The sequence below is a fragment of the Lycorma delicatula genome, chromosome 8 (genome assembly GCF_047948215.1).
Source record: "Lycorma delicatula isolate Av1 chromosome 8, ASM4794821v1, whole genome shotgun sequence".
Lineage (NCBI taxonomy): Eukaryota > Metazoa > Arthropoda > Insecta > Hemiptera > Fulgoridae > Lycorma > Lycorma delicatula.
In genome coordinates, this window is record NC_134462.1 from 39,281,280 (window position 1) to 39,301,287 (window position 20,008).

At 30.1% G+C, this 20,008-nt stretch overlaps 1 protein-coding gene across 1 annotated transcript in view; it reads left to right on the forward strand.

Annotated features, from left to right (window-relative positions):
- Positions 1-19,146, forward strand: part of Dscam2 (Down syndrome cell adhesion molecule 2) — a 462,957-nt gene extending 443,811 nt beyond the window's left edge. The window contains exons 26-31 of the mRNA XM_075372643.1: positions 2,105-2,245; positions 2,973-3,092; positions 4,875-5,008; positions 6,113-6,260; positions 8,290-8,383; positions 18,782-19,146. Of these exons, the coding sequence (XP_075228758.1) occupies positions 2,105-2,245; positions 2,973-3,092; positions 4,875-5,008; positions 6,113-6,260; positions 8,290-8,383; positions 18,782-18,977 (833 nt within the window). The 3' untranslated portion in view covers positions 18,978-19,146. The remainder of the gene's footprint in view (positions 1-2,104; positions 2,246-2,972; positions 3,093-4,874; positions 5,009-6,112; positions 6,261-8,289; positions 8,384-18,781) is intronic.
- The last annotated feature ends 862 nt before the right edge of the window (positions 19,147-20,008 follow it).

Below are 20,008 nucleotides of genomic sequence, written 5' to 3' on the forward strand. Positions count from 1 at the left end.
CCAGAACAACATACTTTCTTTGATTAATTTGTCTCTATCACATCCATATCTCACAAAACATAAGAACTGAGAAATGTTTGCCACATCTGTTGATTTACCAAATTGAATACTAAGAAATTCTCTTAAACTCACATGCTGAATTATCTTATCGCAAACATCAGTAGTTATATCATTACCTTGATACTGTTTTAAGAAATCAGAATTTTGTCAATTCTTTTTTTCTTCTTCCAGATCTATTAAAACACTGACCATATCAATTGCAACAGGCAGTATGAAATTTTCTGCAATTGTATGGGGTTTGGACATCTTAGCTATTCTTAATGAAACGGGATAAGATGTTTCAAAGTGTACTTTTATCAGTATATGGCTTGATTTACAAATACAAGCTTGTTGATTTCTCAAAGTATAAATTTTCTTTCAAAAAATTCCAAGAGTTTCTTCTATAATTTGAATGTTTAGTTTCCAAATGTTGAATTAATTTTGACGGCTAATGCTTTCATTGGAGAGGACTTGAAAGCAAACAAAACACTGTGACTTTCCATCCAGTGATGTAAAACCATAATTTAAATAACTGTCACTGTACAATCTTGTCGTTCTACCATCGATTCACTGGATCTAGATGGCTTATTTCATTCTTTCACAAATTTATCCACCTTGTATAAGAATCTAATTGAAAAAACCAGTTACACCATTTTACTGCACACTAAAAAACCAAAACCTCAATTATTGTTATTTTCACTGAAATTACACTTATATTCTGCAATCCCTTACACCTCTTTTTTACTGCTGAGAGCATGACATGTTCAAATGTATTGTATGTTGCATGTTCAAAGTTGATGCTGTCACAGCAAATATTATGCAAGCAGACCAAATTACAAGGAGCACACAGTGAATTGGAACCTGTAAATTGCTCATGTTTGAACACTTCATACATGCATGTTCATACCCATCGCTATCAAAGCAGCTAAATAATTTTAACTAGTTGTAATAGTTTTAACTAGGTTTCACTGGGTTGTGGGATTGTGAAATATTCATTAAATATTATTTTTTTTTACCTTCTGGTGGTCATGATGCTTAAAAGATTTAGAATGACTAGTTTAGATGAATAATTTAAAGTGAACTCTTTCCCAAAAACACTTATCGTAAAATGAATGGGTAAATTAACATTTGTTAACTTACCCATTCATTTCATGGATACCATTCAATTGGATACCAATTGAAAGAAAATAAAATTGATAAAAAACAGCTAGTTTTACAGTTATTACATTTTTTGTAATTTTAGAATGAAAAGGTATTTCTTAAATAAAAGGGTTTTATAAGTTTTTTATGATGTAACCGTGTAAGATTTAATGGATCAGAAGAAGTGGTTTCTGGTTAATGGTGGTTAATGGTTTCTTGTAATGGTGAAGGTTTAACATATGATGCATGCTAAAAATAGAACAGATTGATATATATATACCTTATCTACCTTATATATGAATATATGGTCTTAAATATCTACCTTATTAATGGTCTGATCTGAAATACCTCAAAGCTGAGAAATAGCAATAAAAATGATATATTCAAAATTATCTCAGTTAAATTGTACATGCAGTGTAAAAGCAGAATCTATGTTACTGTGTCATCTTGATAATGTAACAAATATATAAGATCACACCACTAATAATCTTTCAATTTCTAGATTAATTTTGTGAATATTAACACCACCTCTTTGATTACTGCTGAATATAATTTTTTTTCTTAATAACAATTTTGTATTGATTTGAATACTGCTTTACTTTACAATAAGTTGCTAGAAGTTTTTTAAATATGCATCATAAGATAAGAAACACTTTTTTTAATTAATGAAAAAACAGTAAACCTCTCAGAAAGTTTTAATAGTAAAAATAAACTCATAACATGGGATCAAATTAAAAAGAAGAAAATAAAAAGCATCAAAACATGTTTGGTAGTTACAAACTGGTCACAAATTGGCAAATAACATTTCACCATTTTTTTTATTTTTTTATTTTTTGTACACAGATAAAAAGAAATTATGATTACAATTTGAACATTTTTTAAAATTTTATTTGTAAAATTATTATTTTTTTGTGCTTGTTTACAGAAATGCCTGGGCCAGAGCTGGTTAAAAAAGGTCAAATTACTAGAGGTTTCTATTTGGATGTGCGTGTTATGCTGCCATTATCATTGGCATCATTAGCTTTACTAACTGCCATGACAACTGTACTGCTGTGTCGCAAAACAAGTAAGTGAATTTCCCAGCCACATTATTAATTTTCTAATGAATTTTTCATAAATTGAAAGGATGAGGCTATATAAAATTATGTATGGCTGTATAAAATTGAGATTTCTTTATGAATCTTCTTACCTCAAGTGTGTTCTCTAAATCCTATTACCAAAAAATGAAAATGAGGTGTGTACACACATTAATATGTTTTTAACTTGCACAGCATTGTAAAATGCTGTGCAAATCATTGAAATCATTCTTCCAAAGGATCTTTCATACCTAATTAGCAGCACAATGAAGTTAAAGAAGTCTCTTATTCGTAGTAGCATAAAATTTGCATCATTGCTACTAATTAGAATATTGAAAAAGTTGCTGTTAATTAATTCCAAAAGGTTACCATTTTGATTTAAGACAATTTTTTTGTTTTTTAGTCAGTCATTATTTTAATGTGTTTTATTACTAAACTGTAATTCTATCTGATAATGATTTTTAGTAATATTTTTGTAAACATTCTTACAAAATGAAAAATGTTTTTAAAATTGATGAATTTTCATAGACTGATACTTTTTGCCTCAGTTTTACTCTTTATATATATTTTTATTTTGATTAATATAGTTTACTTTTATTATTTATAAAACTGTTTATAGTATTGTGATAAGTTTAATATTAAAAAATGTTATTCTGGTTTTTAATTTTTTTTTAATTTGTGAATTTTTTTGAACACATGTGTATTTATATTTTCCAGGGCATACAGGTCCTTTAAAAGAGACTTTAGACAATCAACAAAATGCTGCCACACAACGAGAACGTTATTATGCAACTATACACAAGGTTCCTTTACAAGCAAGTTCTGATAAAATTCCAGGTGCCTTAATAAATAATTGTGTACCCTTAGATATAAAATATTTTGCTACAAAATTAGATAATGAAAACTACAGGAACAATCAAAATTTAATTTTATTATGAGTTTTTATTAATTTTAATTTTACTAGTGTATTTGGAATTTAATAAAACTACTATTTTTAAAATTTAAATTTCAGAAATCCACATCAAAAATTGAGCTGCTTTAATTTTATTTTTAAATAAAACAAGCAAACATTTGTCACTCACTGATTAGAAAAAACATTGGTTTTATCCCAGCATTATATTTTCTTTGCAGACAACCGTCACATTGATTACTTGGTTAATGTTTTCTATCATTAATAGACTTCTTATTTAATAGGATTAAGGTTGGGTTCAAGCCAATAATTAGCACATCAGAACAAATTTATGGAGCTTTCATTGACAGTGATATATCTGATTGTATTTTAACAGAGAAATTTTAGTAAAATCTTTTAGTTATCATCAATAGAAATAAAATGTAATGTAATATTATTGCCATGTACGCACAACAATTTTAATGTAATAGTCCCAACATCTGTGTATTATAAAATATCTCACCTGCTAACTGGTGACAGTCAAAAACACAAATGAACAAGATGAGTAAGAATTAGATTCACCCAATTTGTTTACATATAGTCCAAATTAATACCCCAGGTTGATTACAAATTTATGACATTTAAAATTTCAATTTTGATAGCTTGAATTTTTTTCCAATATACATCAACTGAGCAAGTTATAAAAAAAAAAAAACACATAAGTGCCTATAGGAGAGAGTACAATTTCAATTCCTAATACAGAATTAAAAGTAGACTTCTTGGAAAAGTTTACAAATTTTATTTTTATTCATTGAAATTCCTTTCTAAAATAATCTTAAATGTTAGATTTGAAAATATTTACCAGACAGGGAGCAAGTATAATTTTAACTTTTATGGCATTTTTTTTTTAAATACAACCTAAATGATAAAAGCAAAGACTATGTTTTTCATAAATAGTTCATTGGTAAATATTTTATTATTTTGGCCATTTTACTGATATACACAAATTTAGTTTGCATTTATGACTGCATTAAACTTGATGCTTTTGTATTGAGCTCAATATAACACAAAATATTTCATTTACTACTTTCCATAATATGCAAACCCTTCTACTAAGTCTCTGATTTCTGGCTAACAAAGTTTCCCATTAGCATAAACTAACATCTGAATAATTTTATTAAAAATTATTCCTCCTGAGTTTATATCCAGTTGCCTAACCCCCTCTCAACCATTAAGTTAAACAAGAGCATTGAAAGTACAAATCCCTGCCTTAAACCTCTCCTGATGAGAAATTCTTCCTACAATTTCTCGTGCACTCTGCACTAATTCTGCGCATTTTGAATGCCATTTTAATGAGACTTCTAAGCTTCATAAGTTTCCCAAATTCCTCCATAACCTCCAGCAACTTCCCTCTATTAATGCTGTCATATGCATGTTTTAAATCCATGTTGAATTGGTGCAGCTCATAATTATATAAAATTGTATCAATCTGCTTGATACAAAAGATCTGAACTTTCAGGTGTTGAGATTTTTAACAAGTACAGCCCAATCAGTATACTCTTCGTAATTCACTTAATTTTGTTTTGAAAATGTTGTATTTAATGGTAATATAGCATTGCTTAGATGCAATAAGACTGAGAAGGTAAGTAGCTACCAAAAATTAACAGTTTACAGGTTTTAACACTGTATTTTAATTATTGTCTAAATCTACTAGTTGTTCTTTTTTTCAGAAACATCAGAAGACATATCACCATATGCAACATTTCAACTTTCTGATCCAAATAATACATTACTTCATAGTTTTATGTACCATGAACAAGCTTTAACAGAAGGGTGTGCATCACCTCCACCTCCTGGTCCATCGGTATGCATCAGTGTATTATGTTTTATGTTATATCATAAAATTATATTGTTTTATAAACAGTTTAATTACTGTTTATAAAAACAGTATTATAATAACTTTGAAAAAAAATTGTCCCTTGGTCAAATCTTGATGTCACAATTCTCTAGGTATTTACAACTATTGATTTCCACTAACTTTATTACCTTTCATAAGCAAATAAATGTTTGTCTGGTAAACTTGAGAAATATTGTTAATAGTACGATGCTTACAATAAAATCTATCAATTCCAAAGGTTGTTCAACAGTCTAATTCTAGCTTATGATACACTTTGGCTGTTATGATTTGATTCAGTACTGGTCAGCCCATGGTAAACTTGAGAAATATTGTTAATAGTACAATGCTTACAATAACATCTATCAATTCCAAAGGTTGTTCAACAGTCATGATACACTTTGGCTGTTATGGTTTGATTCAGTACTGGTCAGCCCAAGGTAGTACTGACCATAGTCAGTAAAAAGGTTAGCATGAAATCACTTGACAGTGATTTTACCTGCCAATCTGTAACTGGTCTTATATATTGTTATTAAGTATAATCTCAAAATAATCCACTATTTTTTAATCTGAAATTCTGTAATTAACTGTACCCACTCATTAGTTTTTTCAACATACAAAACGTAGTACTTAAAATTTTTTATAAGTAAAGTGTTGAAACAATAAAAATTGTAATTAGTACAGTATAAAGAAAATAGATATTAAAAAAGAACAGACATTTATAAGACGACAAAGTTAAGAAATTTGTTCAAGACAAGTCCCACAATCATTTGAGCTTTTAAGTGTAGTTTTTAATAATGGGGTATCATTTTATGTTATACATAAGTATAGTAGCATGCAAACTAATTTGAACACAGGGAAGTTTTTGTTTATTTCTATGTTGTGGCTACACAGCATTATTTGACCACACCCATTCTTTAAGCCATCTTTGTAATATAATGTTATTGTTCTTTGGTTATTTAGCTATTTTCATGTAGTAGTGTTTTGTGAAAAATTATCAAGAAATTTTATGTTGTTTATTTACGTAAACTTTTAACAATTTTTAAAAAACATATGTTTTATTAAAATTTACAGACTAAAAGCAGAAGAGCAAGACGGAGAAGTAGTCGTAAAACAGATGCAGAAACAGATGAATCAGATTCTGATCCAGATCAGTTAACGTCTAGTAGAACAGAATCTTCCAATCAGCTTGATGCTGTGAAAGGAAAACATAGTCAGTATAGTACTGTATCAACTTTTATACCTATTCTAAATAAAATAGATTTTTTTATATGGTATCTATGAAATATCCTTGGCTATCTCAGAACAGTTGTTTCAGTTTAGCTCAATAATTTGCTTTTAATGCCCATTTTACAGATAACATTGGCTTCATCCAAACTATGAATGAATCAACTAATAAATGAGCTAAGTTTCAAACTATCTGATCTAAAGCATTTAAATTTACTTAGTCAAAATATCAAATGCAACTTTGTGTTGGGAGTCAGAACCCAAACTCAAAGTATCAATTCCTTAGTTGATACAGTAACAGTATAATAAGATTTAAATAAATGTATAATAAAGATTTATATATATTTATATATATATATAAAGATTTAAATGTTAAGATTACAAACTGTTAAAATTTATATTGCATGACTAAGACTCACAATTTTATGACAGTTAACTAGCAAAATCCACTAAAAAATAAGTCAAATTAAAGAAGATTAATACTAAATTTTGGATGGATTTGATGCAATTTAGGTTTTCATCATTTATAGAAACTGTATGTAATTGCTGTTTAAAGCAATATAAATGAAAATTTTGTTTACTTGAAGTTTTTATTATAAATTTCCCTCAGAATCCATTTCAGAAAAAGTCCATAAAAAATTTGTAGTCAAATGCATCCAAAAATACAACAAAAATGCCAATTAATTAATATGCTGATTTCCTCAATCTTAAAATCTTATTAGGACTGGGCAGTCTGACAATCCTACACTTAGAAAACCAAACTTTTATTTTGCTATGGATTTTGAACTTCTACCATTCTACTATCCCTCCACTAGTTTCATCAAATTTGTTTTGAATCTAATTGAATTTTCTAATTAAATTAGTCTTTTTCTCTTAAATTATTCTCTAATGAAGAATTCTCTTGATACAATTTTTATTCTGTTTTTTAGATACTCATTTGTTTGTTTAGTGAGTACTTATGTATTAAAATGATATTAGACAAATGCAGAGTTGGCAGTTGTCAAACAAAATGTATTGTGAATGTAAACTAAAAACACATTGAATAACCAGGGGTTCCAAATAATAAAAGTCATTGGAAAATTCTAAAAAACTTTTCTCAGACATTTTCCTAATCTTTTCATCATACTGTCCAGTGGCAATTAATAATGAATAAATTAATCATGATCTTCTGCTTAGTTCATTAAAGTTTGCAAAAAACTCTTTGTAGGTGAATAAATATTCACCTATAGAATGTCGACAGCTGTAGAGCTTCACTGAGTCTCCCAACATTGAAATTTAAACTTTTACCTCCATTGTTAATTTTCCTTTTCATCATAACTAAGGTAATCATTTCATATAATAGATAATTATCTATTAGTTAACATTGATAATAGTTATAACACAAATAGTTTAAGATGGCACTTATGAAAATAAGTTAACATACTTTTTAATTAGCTCAATATATTTTTTTAAAAACTAATTACTTAATTTTAAAAACCATTATTTTGAAATTACAACTAGCAGATAACTAATGGGTATTTTCAGTATTGTTTACATCAGAATGATAGAATGTAGGAATCACCATATTACACATTAGAAAATGTGTCAAATATTTATTGAAGCGTTTCAGTATTGTTTTACAATGGTCCAGAATTCATACATTCTGACACTGGCTACTTACACTGTTACTGCTATATAGTAGCATACTAATTCAGTAACATAATTTATTATATTATCTATGAAAGATTCACATATGGATAAAGAATTAAATAGCTCTCTTTAAATAATACTCATCAAATTATTTGGTACATCTAACTTACTTATTTTATAATGATCTTAAAAATGTTTATTTTTTTTTTCCATCTGCTCCAATGTAAAGAAAATTTTCACATCAAATTTCAACTTTAAAAACATAAAACTCTGATGGGAGAGTCCAAACTGTACCATTCATTTTCATCAACAAAAAAAAAATATATATATAAGAAGATTTTTTCAGGTACGCGATTGTGATTTTTTATAAAAAAAAAAAAACATTTTTATTACAGATTATATTTATCATGGTGCACAGTCTAGTACATCTTCAGATATTTCACCAATGTCTGAACAAAAATCACTGCCTAGACGAGGGGGCCGTTCAAGGTATGTTTAAAGTCAATTCAGTAATTTAATAATTGAAAAATTCAAGTTTTAAACTAAACGATTGTTACAGGATTCAAATGCTTATGTGTGCATGTTTGTGTGTGTATGTGTTATTGATTTCTTTTTTATTATTGCTAGCTATGTATCTGTGTTTGTTGAGTTGTTCTTTTTACAAAGTTTACTTTACAGATTGAAGGCTTGAGTTCAGCCTAAACCACATAGTTATGTGATATGTACTTAGGTAGATTAGCTTCTGATTTCTTCTACCTTACCTAACACCTTATGGTGGTGATTCAACAATATATTTCTCCTAAACACTGCAAATGCTACATTCATTGTAACAGATTACATAAATGCTAAAAAATAGAAGAAAAAAATAAAAGTAATGGTAGCAGGAAAATTTATTTTAAAAAAGATATATTAATGGCGGTGCAGCATAAATACTGGGTGTGTGGGTGGGTGTGTGAGTTTCACTCTGGGTTTTATTGCACTCCATGGTGAAACAATTTTATCAAGTAATTAAGTATTTATAAATTAAAATTTAACTATTTTATAATTATTTCTGTAATATTTCAGTTTGCTTATATTCATTAAAAAGAATAAAATACAGGCTTGTAAAAATTCTTCAAATATTTTTATTACGTTTGCAGAGAATTCACCATGAAAAGTTAACAAAACCAGTATCAAATCTGCTTAAAACTGTTTATAAACATTATTTACTGTCCCTTGGAAGAACCAAGATAAATCCTCAGCTCCACATGTAGCATTTATCAAGTGCTATGTTAGACTAACTCAGTGGTTAAAAAGAAAAAGGCCATTTGTCTTTCAGCTTATTTATGATTTGGGGAGAGCCTACTAACCATTATGATGACTGCTATTTTTGCTTAACAAATCTTACCGATGTCAATTCAAACAATAAAAGCAGTATTGCATACCCAAATGTTCGTTCAGTTAAAAGATCAGTACTTGATGGTGTTGATTTACTGATTTCAAATGCTCCAACTTCTTAGAAAGAAATTTCTGATTTCCCAGAAGGCTCAATCAATGAATCTTCAACTTCAATAGATATTAATTACATTCCACAGGAATCAAATACAGAACCTCACCTCATCATACAAGCAGAACTGAGTGACCTAATTTGTGATTTGTATTTGTCTAAATAATGCAGAATTCCAATGTTCATGTCTTAAATAATGGAATTTATTTAACAAGGATACAAAAATTTCAGTATATAGAAATCAAAACAAAGATTTACTGAACTACTTTAGAAGAAATGGTTTAATTTGTTACTGCCATGATGTTAGGGGGGGGGGTTAATGTCTGAACTGGATATTGAATATGTTATTCATGATTGTTTAGACAGACTCATCAAAAAGAAGCTTAAAGGCAGTGTTGTTACATAACTCAAATTTTATTTTTCTATACCGGTAGCACATGCTGTAGGAATGAAAAACTGTATAAAGTATGTCAAAAATTTTAAAAGCTATTAAGTATGATGAACACTCATGGCGAATCATTGCTAACTTGAAAGCGATAGGGCTTCTCAATCAGGCCACAAAATGATCCAACATTTGTTTTGGCAATAATTTTTTAGATTAATAATGTTAGTTTTCCACAGAATGTCGAAGCTGACAGAGCAACACTGCTGAGGAGCCGGACAAATCAACAAGAAAAGCAGTAGCACAACTTGGAATTTGCAGGCAATCTGTGCAGCAAATTTTAAAAACTGATTTGCATTTGTATCTGTACAGAATATCAGTGTTGCCTAAATTAACAGTTGACAACAAACATCAAAGAATGGCATTCGCTGAGGATTGTGAACAAAGGCGTATTCAATGTCTGGTTTTCAGATGAGGCACATTTTCACCTAGATGGGGTTGTTAATAAACAGAATGTGTTTTTGGGCTTCCAAAAATCCACACGTGCTTCATGAAAAGGTGCATCACGCTCCAAGAATTACGGTATGGGACATTATCTCAAGTCATGGAGTAATAGGAACAGTCTTCATTGGACAGTAAAGAGTGAACATTATCTAAACATGCTGCATAATAATTTTGTTCCTCAGCTTCTTGCAAAAGAATTCATAAAGAAAATGAGTGGTTCATGCAGGATGGAGCCATATCACACACAGCTAATGCTGTTTTAGACTTTCTGCATAAACTTTTAATGCAAATGCCATTTCAAACCGATTTCCTAATCATTTTGTGTGTGGGCAGAACTGGCTCCTGAACAATTCTGATTTAAATCTGTGATTATTTTCTTTGTAGATTTCTAAAGAAAAAGATTTTCCCTAAACATCCTCATACAGTGATGGAACTGCTTGTGCTGATCATTGAGGCATACAATGAGATATTCGAGGATACATGTCATCGAGTTATTAACATAGGAGTTTGTGTTGAAAAAGTTGCTAGACGTCATGCTAGTCGTTGAACAGCAACAAGACGTTGCTAGTCATATTGAACATGTGATAAATAGAACATAATCTAGGTATATGGTAAAAATGCTGTATTTTACTTTTCTGTATTGCAGTTCAAATAAATATTTTTTAACAAAACCAAATGTTGGATCATTTCATGCACCAGCGTGTATATGTGTTTCTTGTGTTTGTGGGATACTCTGGATACAGACTAACACTACACAGTTAGGCCACACTACACAAGACTGGCCAAAAAGAAATCAGTCCTTTAGACATAGAACTAGGCCTGATGAATTTTGTAAAAGCATCAGATAAAGATGGAGATGGCCTTAAATATTTAGCTGAAATTTTTTCACAATTGAAGCCAAATTAAAAGAGAGAATATTCATCAGGCTACAAATAAGAAAATTAATTGGTGAAAATATATATCTCACAAGGTCTACTGATGACTGTGGAATGTGATCAGTTTGAGGGCAAGAAGATATCCTCCGATTAAGCCATTCATGGCTAGGAATGGAGGGGGTGGTGTGGCGACCAGACACGTCATGAGGCAGGTGTTCTCCCTCAGGAGAGAATTGAGATGGTGAAAATATATTTGACAGCAAACTGAATCCTAAAGAACTAGCAGCACGAAGTTATTTATTCAAAGATGTCGTTACTGGTTTTCTTGGAAACAAAAAGCTGAAAAACAGATCAGCTTACAAATAAAATCTAACTGAACTACAAAAATTTAGATTGTAGAATGTCATTGAAAATTCAATTTTTTACATACATTTTCACTTTGACTTTTTACCTTTAAACTTTGGTGACATCAGCGACAAACAAGGAGAAAAGTTCCACCAAAATATATTGCAAATTGAAACATTTATCAAGGCAGATGGGATGAATCTACGATGAGTCACTATTGCTGGATGATAAAAAGATAAAAGTCACTGAACACAAAAGAAAAAATTAGCAAAAATAGATTAAGATAAACATAAATGTCTGCAAAATAAGGTTAGGAATTTTAATAACTAAAAAGAGTCATAACTAAAAATCTGGAGTGATGAAGAAAAGCTGATTTCATTTTAAAATTCAGTATAAAAAATACATTATTCTCTATCATTTTATCTCAATTTCAAATTATTTTAATTTTTTTTTATGACCTGTGGTATTTTCCACTTATATTGTAGGAACTGACTTGTTGAAAAATAGTGCTCTGGTAAAATATAATCAGTTATTCTTATATGTTACTTGATATTCTTGATTGATGATAAATGAACATAGCATAAAATAATAGTTTGTTTAAGTAAATAAGTTGTTAACAAATATCAAAATATTATAAAAACACAATCATCCACTGTTTTTATACATCTATCAGAGTGATTTCTTGTAGTATTTCTCAATGGTACTTGCAAATTTATGCTGAATATAATTTTCTTGGGACTATTAAATTTCTAAAAAAAAACCAGTGTTGGTTTTTAAACACAAAAATCCAACATATTTTTATAGGTATTTTTAATTACACTGGATTCTGTGATAAACTATTGCCCATTACCTCTGTAAAATTGTTTACAATCATGTTGTCTTATGTGTTCAGTATAATTCATTTTTGTATTCAGTTGTTTTGTTACCTTAACATTACCAAAACAAATACAAAAACAAAGTCTATTTTCATTATCACCTCCCTTTAAAAAAAATTTCTTACTTCAAAGTGCATATTACTCATGCCATGCTGTATTTAGCATTTTAAAAATTAAAATGAAAAATTTAAAGTTAATGAAAAATTTTTTTTAGAAAATGAATTTTATTTCATGTAATTGTACAATGTTGCCATTTTAGGATACATACATTTTAGTTTATTTTTTAAAGATGACATCTTCCAGGTGACCTCCTCTACGTAAACACTCACGAAGTCTCTTCGTTAAATTCTTCATGGTTTGACGTAACATCTCAACTGGAATTTCCGCAATTGCTTCTCGGATCTTTGCCTTCAGTTCTTCCGTTGTAGCAGGTCTACTATGGAACACTGTGCTTTTAAGGTGACCCCACAAAAAGTAATCGCAAGCTGAGAGATCAGGCGATCTGGGAGGCCATCTAATGTCACCATTTCGTGAAATGACACGTTGTCCAAACAATCGGCGTACAGCTGCCATCGATATTCGTGCAGTATGCGACGTTGCTCCGTCTTGTTGAAACCAGGCTGTGTTAAGAATTGGTGGAAATCTCTTTTGTAGTTCTACAACAAAGGTTTCAGGCATGGCTACGTAACGAGCCGACGTCACTGTAATCGCAAGACCGTTGTCATCATCAAAAAAATAAGGGCCTATAACACCGTAAGATGACACAGCACACCACACGGTCACTTTCTGGCTGTGCAACGGAGCTGGTGTAGCTGCGTAGGATTTTCTTATGCCCAGTATCTGAAATTTTGCTTGTTAACAAATCCACTGAGGTGAAAATGTGCTTCGTCTGACATCCACAGTTCGTGAACAAACTCTTCGTTATCATTTATCTTCTGAAGCATTGCATTACAGAATTGTGCTCGCACAACTGCATCATTCGTTTTCAGTTCCTGGACGATCTGCAACTTGTATGGATGGTATTGCAAGTCCTTCACTAACATTCTTGAACTATGCAGATGTAAAGATGCTGAGAGACGACGGATTGACCGATGTAGACTTCATGTGACAGCATCTTGTAAAGCTTGAACATGCTGTAGTGTACGGACGGTTCGCTCACGGCCTGTAGGTTTCTTTTTCATTGCCGAACCAGTTTCTTCAAAATTAGATATCCATGTTTTAATTGCATGTGCTGATGGAACACGGTCGTGCCATCCCAGATTAAAATGACGGCGAAATTCTCTACGCGCTCCCTCCACACTGTCATTGTTTTTGTAAAACGCTTTGATAGCAAATGCACGTTGCGCACCACTCCAAGGATCCATGACAACTAAATGGCAGGTTAGGTTAGAGAGGCTGGTGCCACTTATCAAGTGGTACCAATCGCCCACGGCTACCAATACAACTTTCAAAATTTCCCGTTACTTTGAATCATTCTGTATTATACAGTTCCCAATAATTTTGTTCAACAATATCCGTTACATGTTTTATTTTTTCACGTTTTGCCATTATTGCTGGCCCGTTTTGTCGATGGCTTTTAAGGATAAATTTTTAACATCAGATATTTTAAAAGTAGTATTTTATGACGCTACGTAACTTTTAATTTGTCCCCAAATTAACTCAATTGGGTTAAGTTCACAATGATAAGAAGAAAATCGAAGCATAGTTTTACCATTGGATTTTACTAACTCATCAATTTTATACACATTAAAATTACTTTTAATACGTGAAACCCTTTGCAAAAATTTGATTTTAAATTCATTCTCTTCAAAAATTACTCCCTTTAAATTAAGCCACATTTTTTCCTTTTTACATGAATGATAATGGGGCATTGTCTAAGACAATAACCGAACTATCTTCCAGAAGAGATAACACATACATTGCTACACCATTTCTCAAAAGACACTTCGTTATGATAGTTACTTATAAATTTATTGTAAAAAATCCAGAGACCACCATTGACAAACCCGATATAACTGCCGATATGCTTAATTATGAGACGCCTACTTCTAATGACGGAATATTATTATAAACCATTCAGAAAAACGTTTTTGACGAATTCACAGCATTATCTTTCTAAACGAAACTTTTCGAATGGCCTCGTTGACTAAGTTTCATCCATATAATATATTTTACGGCCTTCTTTCCCCATTTTCTTTATTTCAGTGAGGTAATCTTCGCCATCTATGATATCATCCCTCTCAATTAAAGCACTTTCGCGGCTCTGTTTTTCGTATTTAAAATTCATACTTTTTAACAATCAATAAAAATTTGTTCTTCGGAAATCTGATAGATCGTTGTCATCATTTACAAATCGTAATGTCAAATGTATGCAGTTCGTTTCGAAAATAAAATTGGTGTACATTTTTAGGAATCGCATTTTTATCGAAATCGTCAACTTTTTCTTCAATTGACTGGTTTTGTTTTCTTCGAAGACCATAATTCATTAGTAGATTTATACTCGCGAATCACATTGTAAACTTAAGCAGCACAACTTCCACTTACGTTAGTAGTTTATTAACGACATCAGAAATCAACCCCCGTTGGATTATTGTATAATTAGCCTTTGTAAACATTTAAAATAATTTTTTTTTTCGAACGGCTTAAGGGCCTTTTTTTCGTAGGGAATATCAAAATTGTGCACTATTATCAGCTGAATCTGTATCAAAATACTGATATCAAATCGTACAGACACGAATCTAGGAATACATTACACTCACGTTCCAGTTAACTTAAAAAATTGCATTATAATACTAGAGTAAACAAATAAGTAACACAAAACTTGAACATAAGAACAAGAGATTGACCATATGAAAGATCAAGGGTTTTAACAGAATTGAGAAGACATACCATTATATAAACGTTTGATTACAAGATCTCTATATGAACTGGTTATACGGTGACTAATGTATGAGTAATGATTATAGTGGTACATTAGATAGATATGGTCGCGTTGTGAATCGGCTCTGATACACGGGAACGTGACTCAGCGAATCATGACAAAATCACTCGCATAAACGCAACATTTTTTTTTATTCTTCACTTTATAAGCTAACTAATACCATATAATATTTCAGCGTGTTCCACATCTCAGTATATGAAGAATATTAATATTGAGGTTCTTAATTTTAGTTCCCAAAATAGATTATTATAGTTAAGCACAAGATACGCACATTTATTTATCCAATTTCTGCCCTATTAGCTGACTGTCATAAAATGTATTATTATAATATGGTCATTATAGTCCTCTATTTCATTTAGTATTTTACAAATCGTGATTTCTGTGAAATCAGTTTTTTTATTACTTTATTTTATTACAGGCTACTCCGGTTTTATTTCTTTTCGTATTACGAGATAAATTTAACATGTCAAAAAAAGTAAAATTAATGTTTCGTTTCTATATTATGGAGTTCTCAGTCTTGAAGAGATAAATTCCTATTAAAATAAATCGGGATTTGGGAAACTTGGTATAATGGTGTGAAGAGCTTTTGTTTTGCAGTTTCACCGTATAAAAAAATTAATTTCTTTATATCTGGAAAAAATGTTATAGAATTTTATTTTAAAAACGATAAAGTTTGATTTAAAATTACTGTAACTGTGAAAAACGGTTCATCCAGAAGATCTTTTCATAGTTAGTGTTTGTTTAGTTCCTTTTTCCGATAATACGACTGAAGAGGAACCGAATGTTAAACTTAGAAAAATCTGTAAAACCAGAATTCTATGCAACTACTAAGTCTTGTACTCTACCTCTTAACCTCCATCCCTTTTTACTTGGTTAGTTACCACGGACAACAACTGGCACCCTAGCACTATCTTAAGTGCCAGCCTGGCACTTTCAAGTAGCCGGCAGGGTATACCTGCTTCTTTATTGGGGCTTGGTGGAAGAAACTGCTTGTAGAATTATACAGGACTAAAAGCATTTGCCTTAAAAACCTTAGCTGAAATTAAAATATTTAATCTTTCTTTATTTAGCTAATTGTTTATTTAATTTTTTTGTGTTGTGTATTATTTCTAGGTTAGGTTATAGTCTGAACAAACGACATATGTATAACCAGATTGTTAATCTATGCAGAATTCAGAGAAAAGAGAACAATTTTTATGCTCTTTTAGAACTGAACTGCATATGTATGGAAGACAGTCATTAATACAAATTCACATAATATATTAGTAGTGCACCTAGGCTACCAAAGTGCCAATAATGAAAACTTTTCCTGTATCAGGTAGCCATATGTTTATTTTCATGTATCTGGCTACATTTTTTCTCTAATTCCAGTCAACACACTTCCCTGATATTACTTTTAAAACATTTTTAAAAGTAATATTTTCATTTTTCTACAAATCACAATCGATTGTTTTACTTACAGCATTTTCTAAGCTATTGTTGGCATTTTTTACAAGATTTAAACTTAAAATTAATAAGAAATTATATTTTATGCAATATTCATTGTTATTTTATACTTACATTAACTAAAAAAACAAAACTAGCGTTAAACACTACTACTGGTTTAGGAAACATACGAACACTCTCAGGTTGTGTGTGTTTAGTAATGATCTGAACTTTTTGCAGCTGTTGCCACATTCCTCAAGTAATTAAGTAAGATAATCACAAGAACTCTATTTATATGAAGGATTTTTATTAATTTTCCAAAGTCCCAATGAGAATGATTTTTGCAATTCAATTTTGATCCTCAAACTGCACGGGAATGAAGAATTCATTTAGGTATTACCGAATGTGGTTTTGGATAATATGAACTAAATACTCCTGAAATTTTCTAATATATATAGATAGATAAATAGATGTATCCATAATACTCGTATTATACAAAATCAAAACATTAATATATACATATAATCCATAATATACTTTTTTTTTAATTAAATTTTTATCCTAAAAATCATGAATAGAGGTTTTTGTATTCATTAGTCATTTGGTCAGTTACATTCTGCTCTACACTAATCTTTTTACTCCAACATACCTCTGACATCTTCAACTGTATATTATCCCATATATTAAATCTTATCTTAATTTACAGTATTTAATCTTCCTTCTGCATTAATTTACCTTAGTAGATTCACATTACCTTGGAATTAATAAAATTTCATCCACCAGTCACGTGCTTCTTTTCAGATAGATTCTACAATGCGTTCCAAAAGTTTCTGTACACTGGAATTATGGAAGTCTAATGATGATACTTTCTTAATTATTACTTTGTGTATTTTTTTTAAATACCTCAAGGTATTACATACCTCGAATAGTTTATAAAGTGTTGAAATGACATCCTCCAACATCAATTCAACACTGCACATGTTTCAATTTGTTTTCACACATTTTAACCAGATGATTTACTGGAATGTCTTGTACATATGCCATTATTACGGTTTTCAGTTCATCAATCATGCATGGTCTGTTTTCAATAGACTGCTTGTTTCAGTCAGATCAGACAACCATGCAGGCCACAAACCCCTCGAATGATTTGTTCACCAGACATTTTGTAAAAAGGTCATTGACCTGCTAGTTGTGTGCGCTGTGGTGCCATCTTGTTGGAACCAACCGTGATTGATTTCCAGACTAATGAATTTTGTTAAAACATCACATTAACAATCAGTATTAACTATATTTTCAAAAAAGATTGGACCCACAATGAATGTTCTACTTCCACCGCCCAGACTCAACTTTCGCTTCGTGTAAAGATTGGTCATATAATTTATGGGGGTTAATTGTCAACCATAGTTGTGTATTTTGTGAATTAATATACCTTCCAGATGAAACCACACTTCATCTGTAAAAAACAATGTCGAGGATGCCTATGGAATTTTGATCAATAAAACATTTAAACTACTGACAATAATTTAATCTTTTGGTATGATCTGTAGGTTTCAGTTCTTGAACTATCTAGCAGCTTCTGTTTGTTTAGTAAGGTGATCTTCCACTTCAGTCAGCATCTTCAACAGAGCCTGTTGTCCAAAATATTTTGGTAAAAGTTTGAACTGCATTGTGGTGAGGAACAGGAGTATTTGGAAACAGTTTAGAAAACCTTTGCTTCTCTAAATTAGTATATTTGTCACCTTCACAAAATACATGTTCATCGAGAAAAATGCATCATCTACTGAAAGAACCATAACATTTCACAAAAATATCGATTCCAATAAACGAAACTAATTGAAGCACAATCAATCACAACTCAACAACTGATGTCTTGATTTGTTACTGAGCTTAGCAAACCCGCAGGGCAACAAACCTAATGCCAAAAGAACAGAATGCACCACATAATTCTAAAGCATATTGTATAGCAACTTTCTGAACGTACTGTATTATGAACCTCAACTCTGAATGAATTTAAAAAGTAATTTCTGCTGAATTTTTTTTTTAATTATTTACAGATGGTTGCCACCAAGTAAATCAACTATGCGTAATTCTTTATCAATTGCAGAAACATCATTTAGAGGTGGACCAGAACTGAGTGAAGCAGAATGTGATATTGACACTTTGAAAAAATTGAAATTAGGATTACGATCAAGTCTTTGGTCACGTCCAAATAATCACAGTCAACAATCTGATTATTCAATAGCAGTTTGAAGTGATTTTAATGAACTACATTGTATCATAAGTAAATATGTCTTGTTTTAATCCTATTATTTATGGTCAGTTACATTAATTTATTTCATATATAATTATATAGGGATTATCAATCAAATTTCTAGCTTATTATTTATTATTCTTATTAAAAATTGGTCTAATTATGCAAATTCCAACTCCTTCGCACTTCATCAGAAAGTTAGTTGTTTTAGTCACCATGTACTTTCATTTGATGAATAACCTGCAACATAAATTTTCCAAACATGACTATGATTAACAATTGATTCAATAAGAGGACTGATCTGTTAACATTTAAAAATTTAAAGAAATTATAAAAACTTGATCATAGTTTCAAATGTACTGTTCTATCAAGGATTAAAAAAACTACAGTACAAATTTTATTTATTTTCAAGGTGTTTTTATATTTCAAACAATATTTTCAGGTTGTTATTTTAACAAGCTTCATTTTTTACATCTTTCATTATATATTATGAGAAAGTATGTAAAAGTAAAACTAAAATTGTTCCATTTATAAGATTTTTTCACTATGTGATTGCTTAATCACATAGTTAAACATTGTTTTTGTTTTCAAACTTATTAATTTTTTTTTCAGTCAGAGTAATTTTTTTTTTTAATTATAAGATGTAAAAATATTGTTTTAAAATGAACACTAATACCAAACTTTAAATACATATGAAACATAAAAAAATAACCTCAAAAGGAAATATTGTTCACTTAATGGGATTAAAATATTATATTTTTTAATGTTCATCTAGCCAAATCTAATTGACCGTAAATAATTGGAATAAATATAGATAATTAACTGCTCATAAAACACTTTCTAAATAGGTTGAAGTGAAATAATAACTTAATCCTCAAAAAGTGTAAAAGAATAACAAAGATGAAGAAGAAATGTAGAAGAAATGTAGAAAGAAACAGTTTCCTTTTTGTCATAATTTATGTATTGGAAATTTTTATAATACTAAATAAAAGACTTATGTGATTATTTTTACATCTTTCATTATATATTA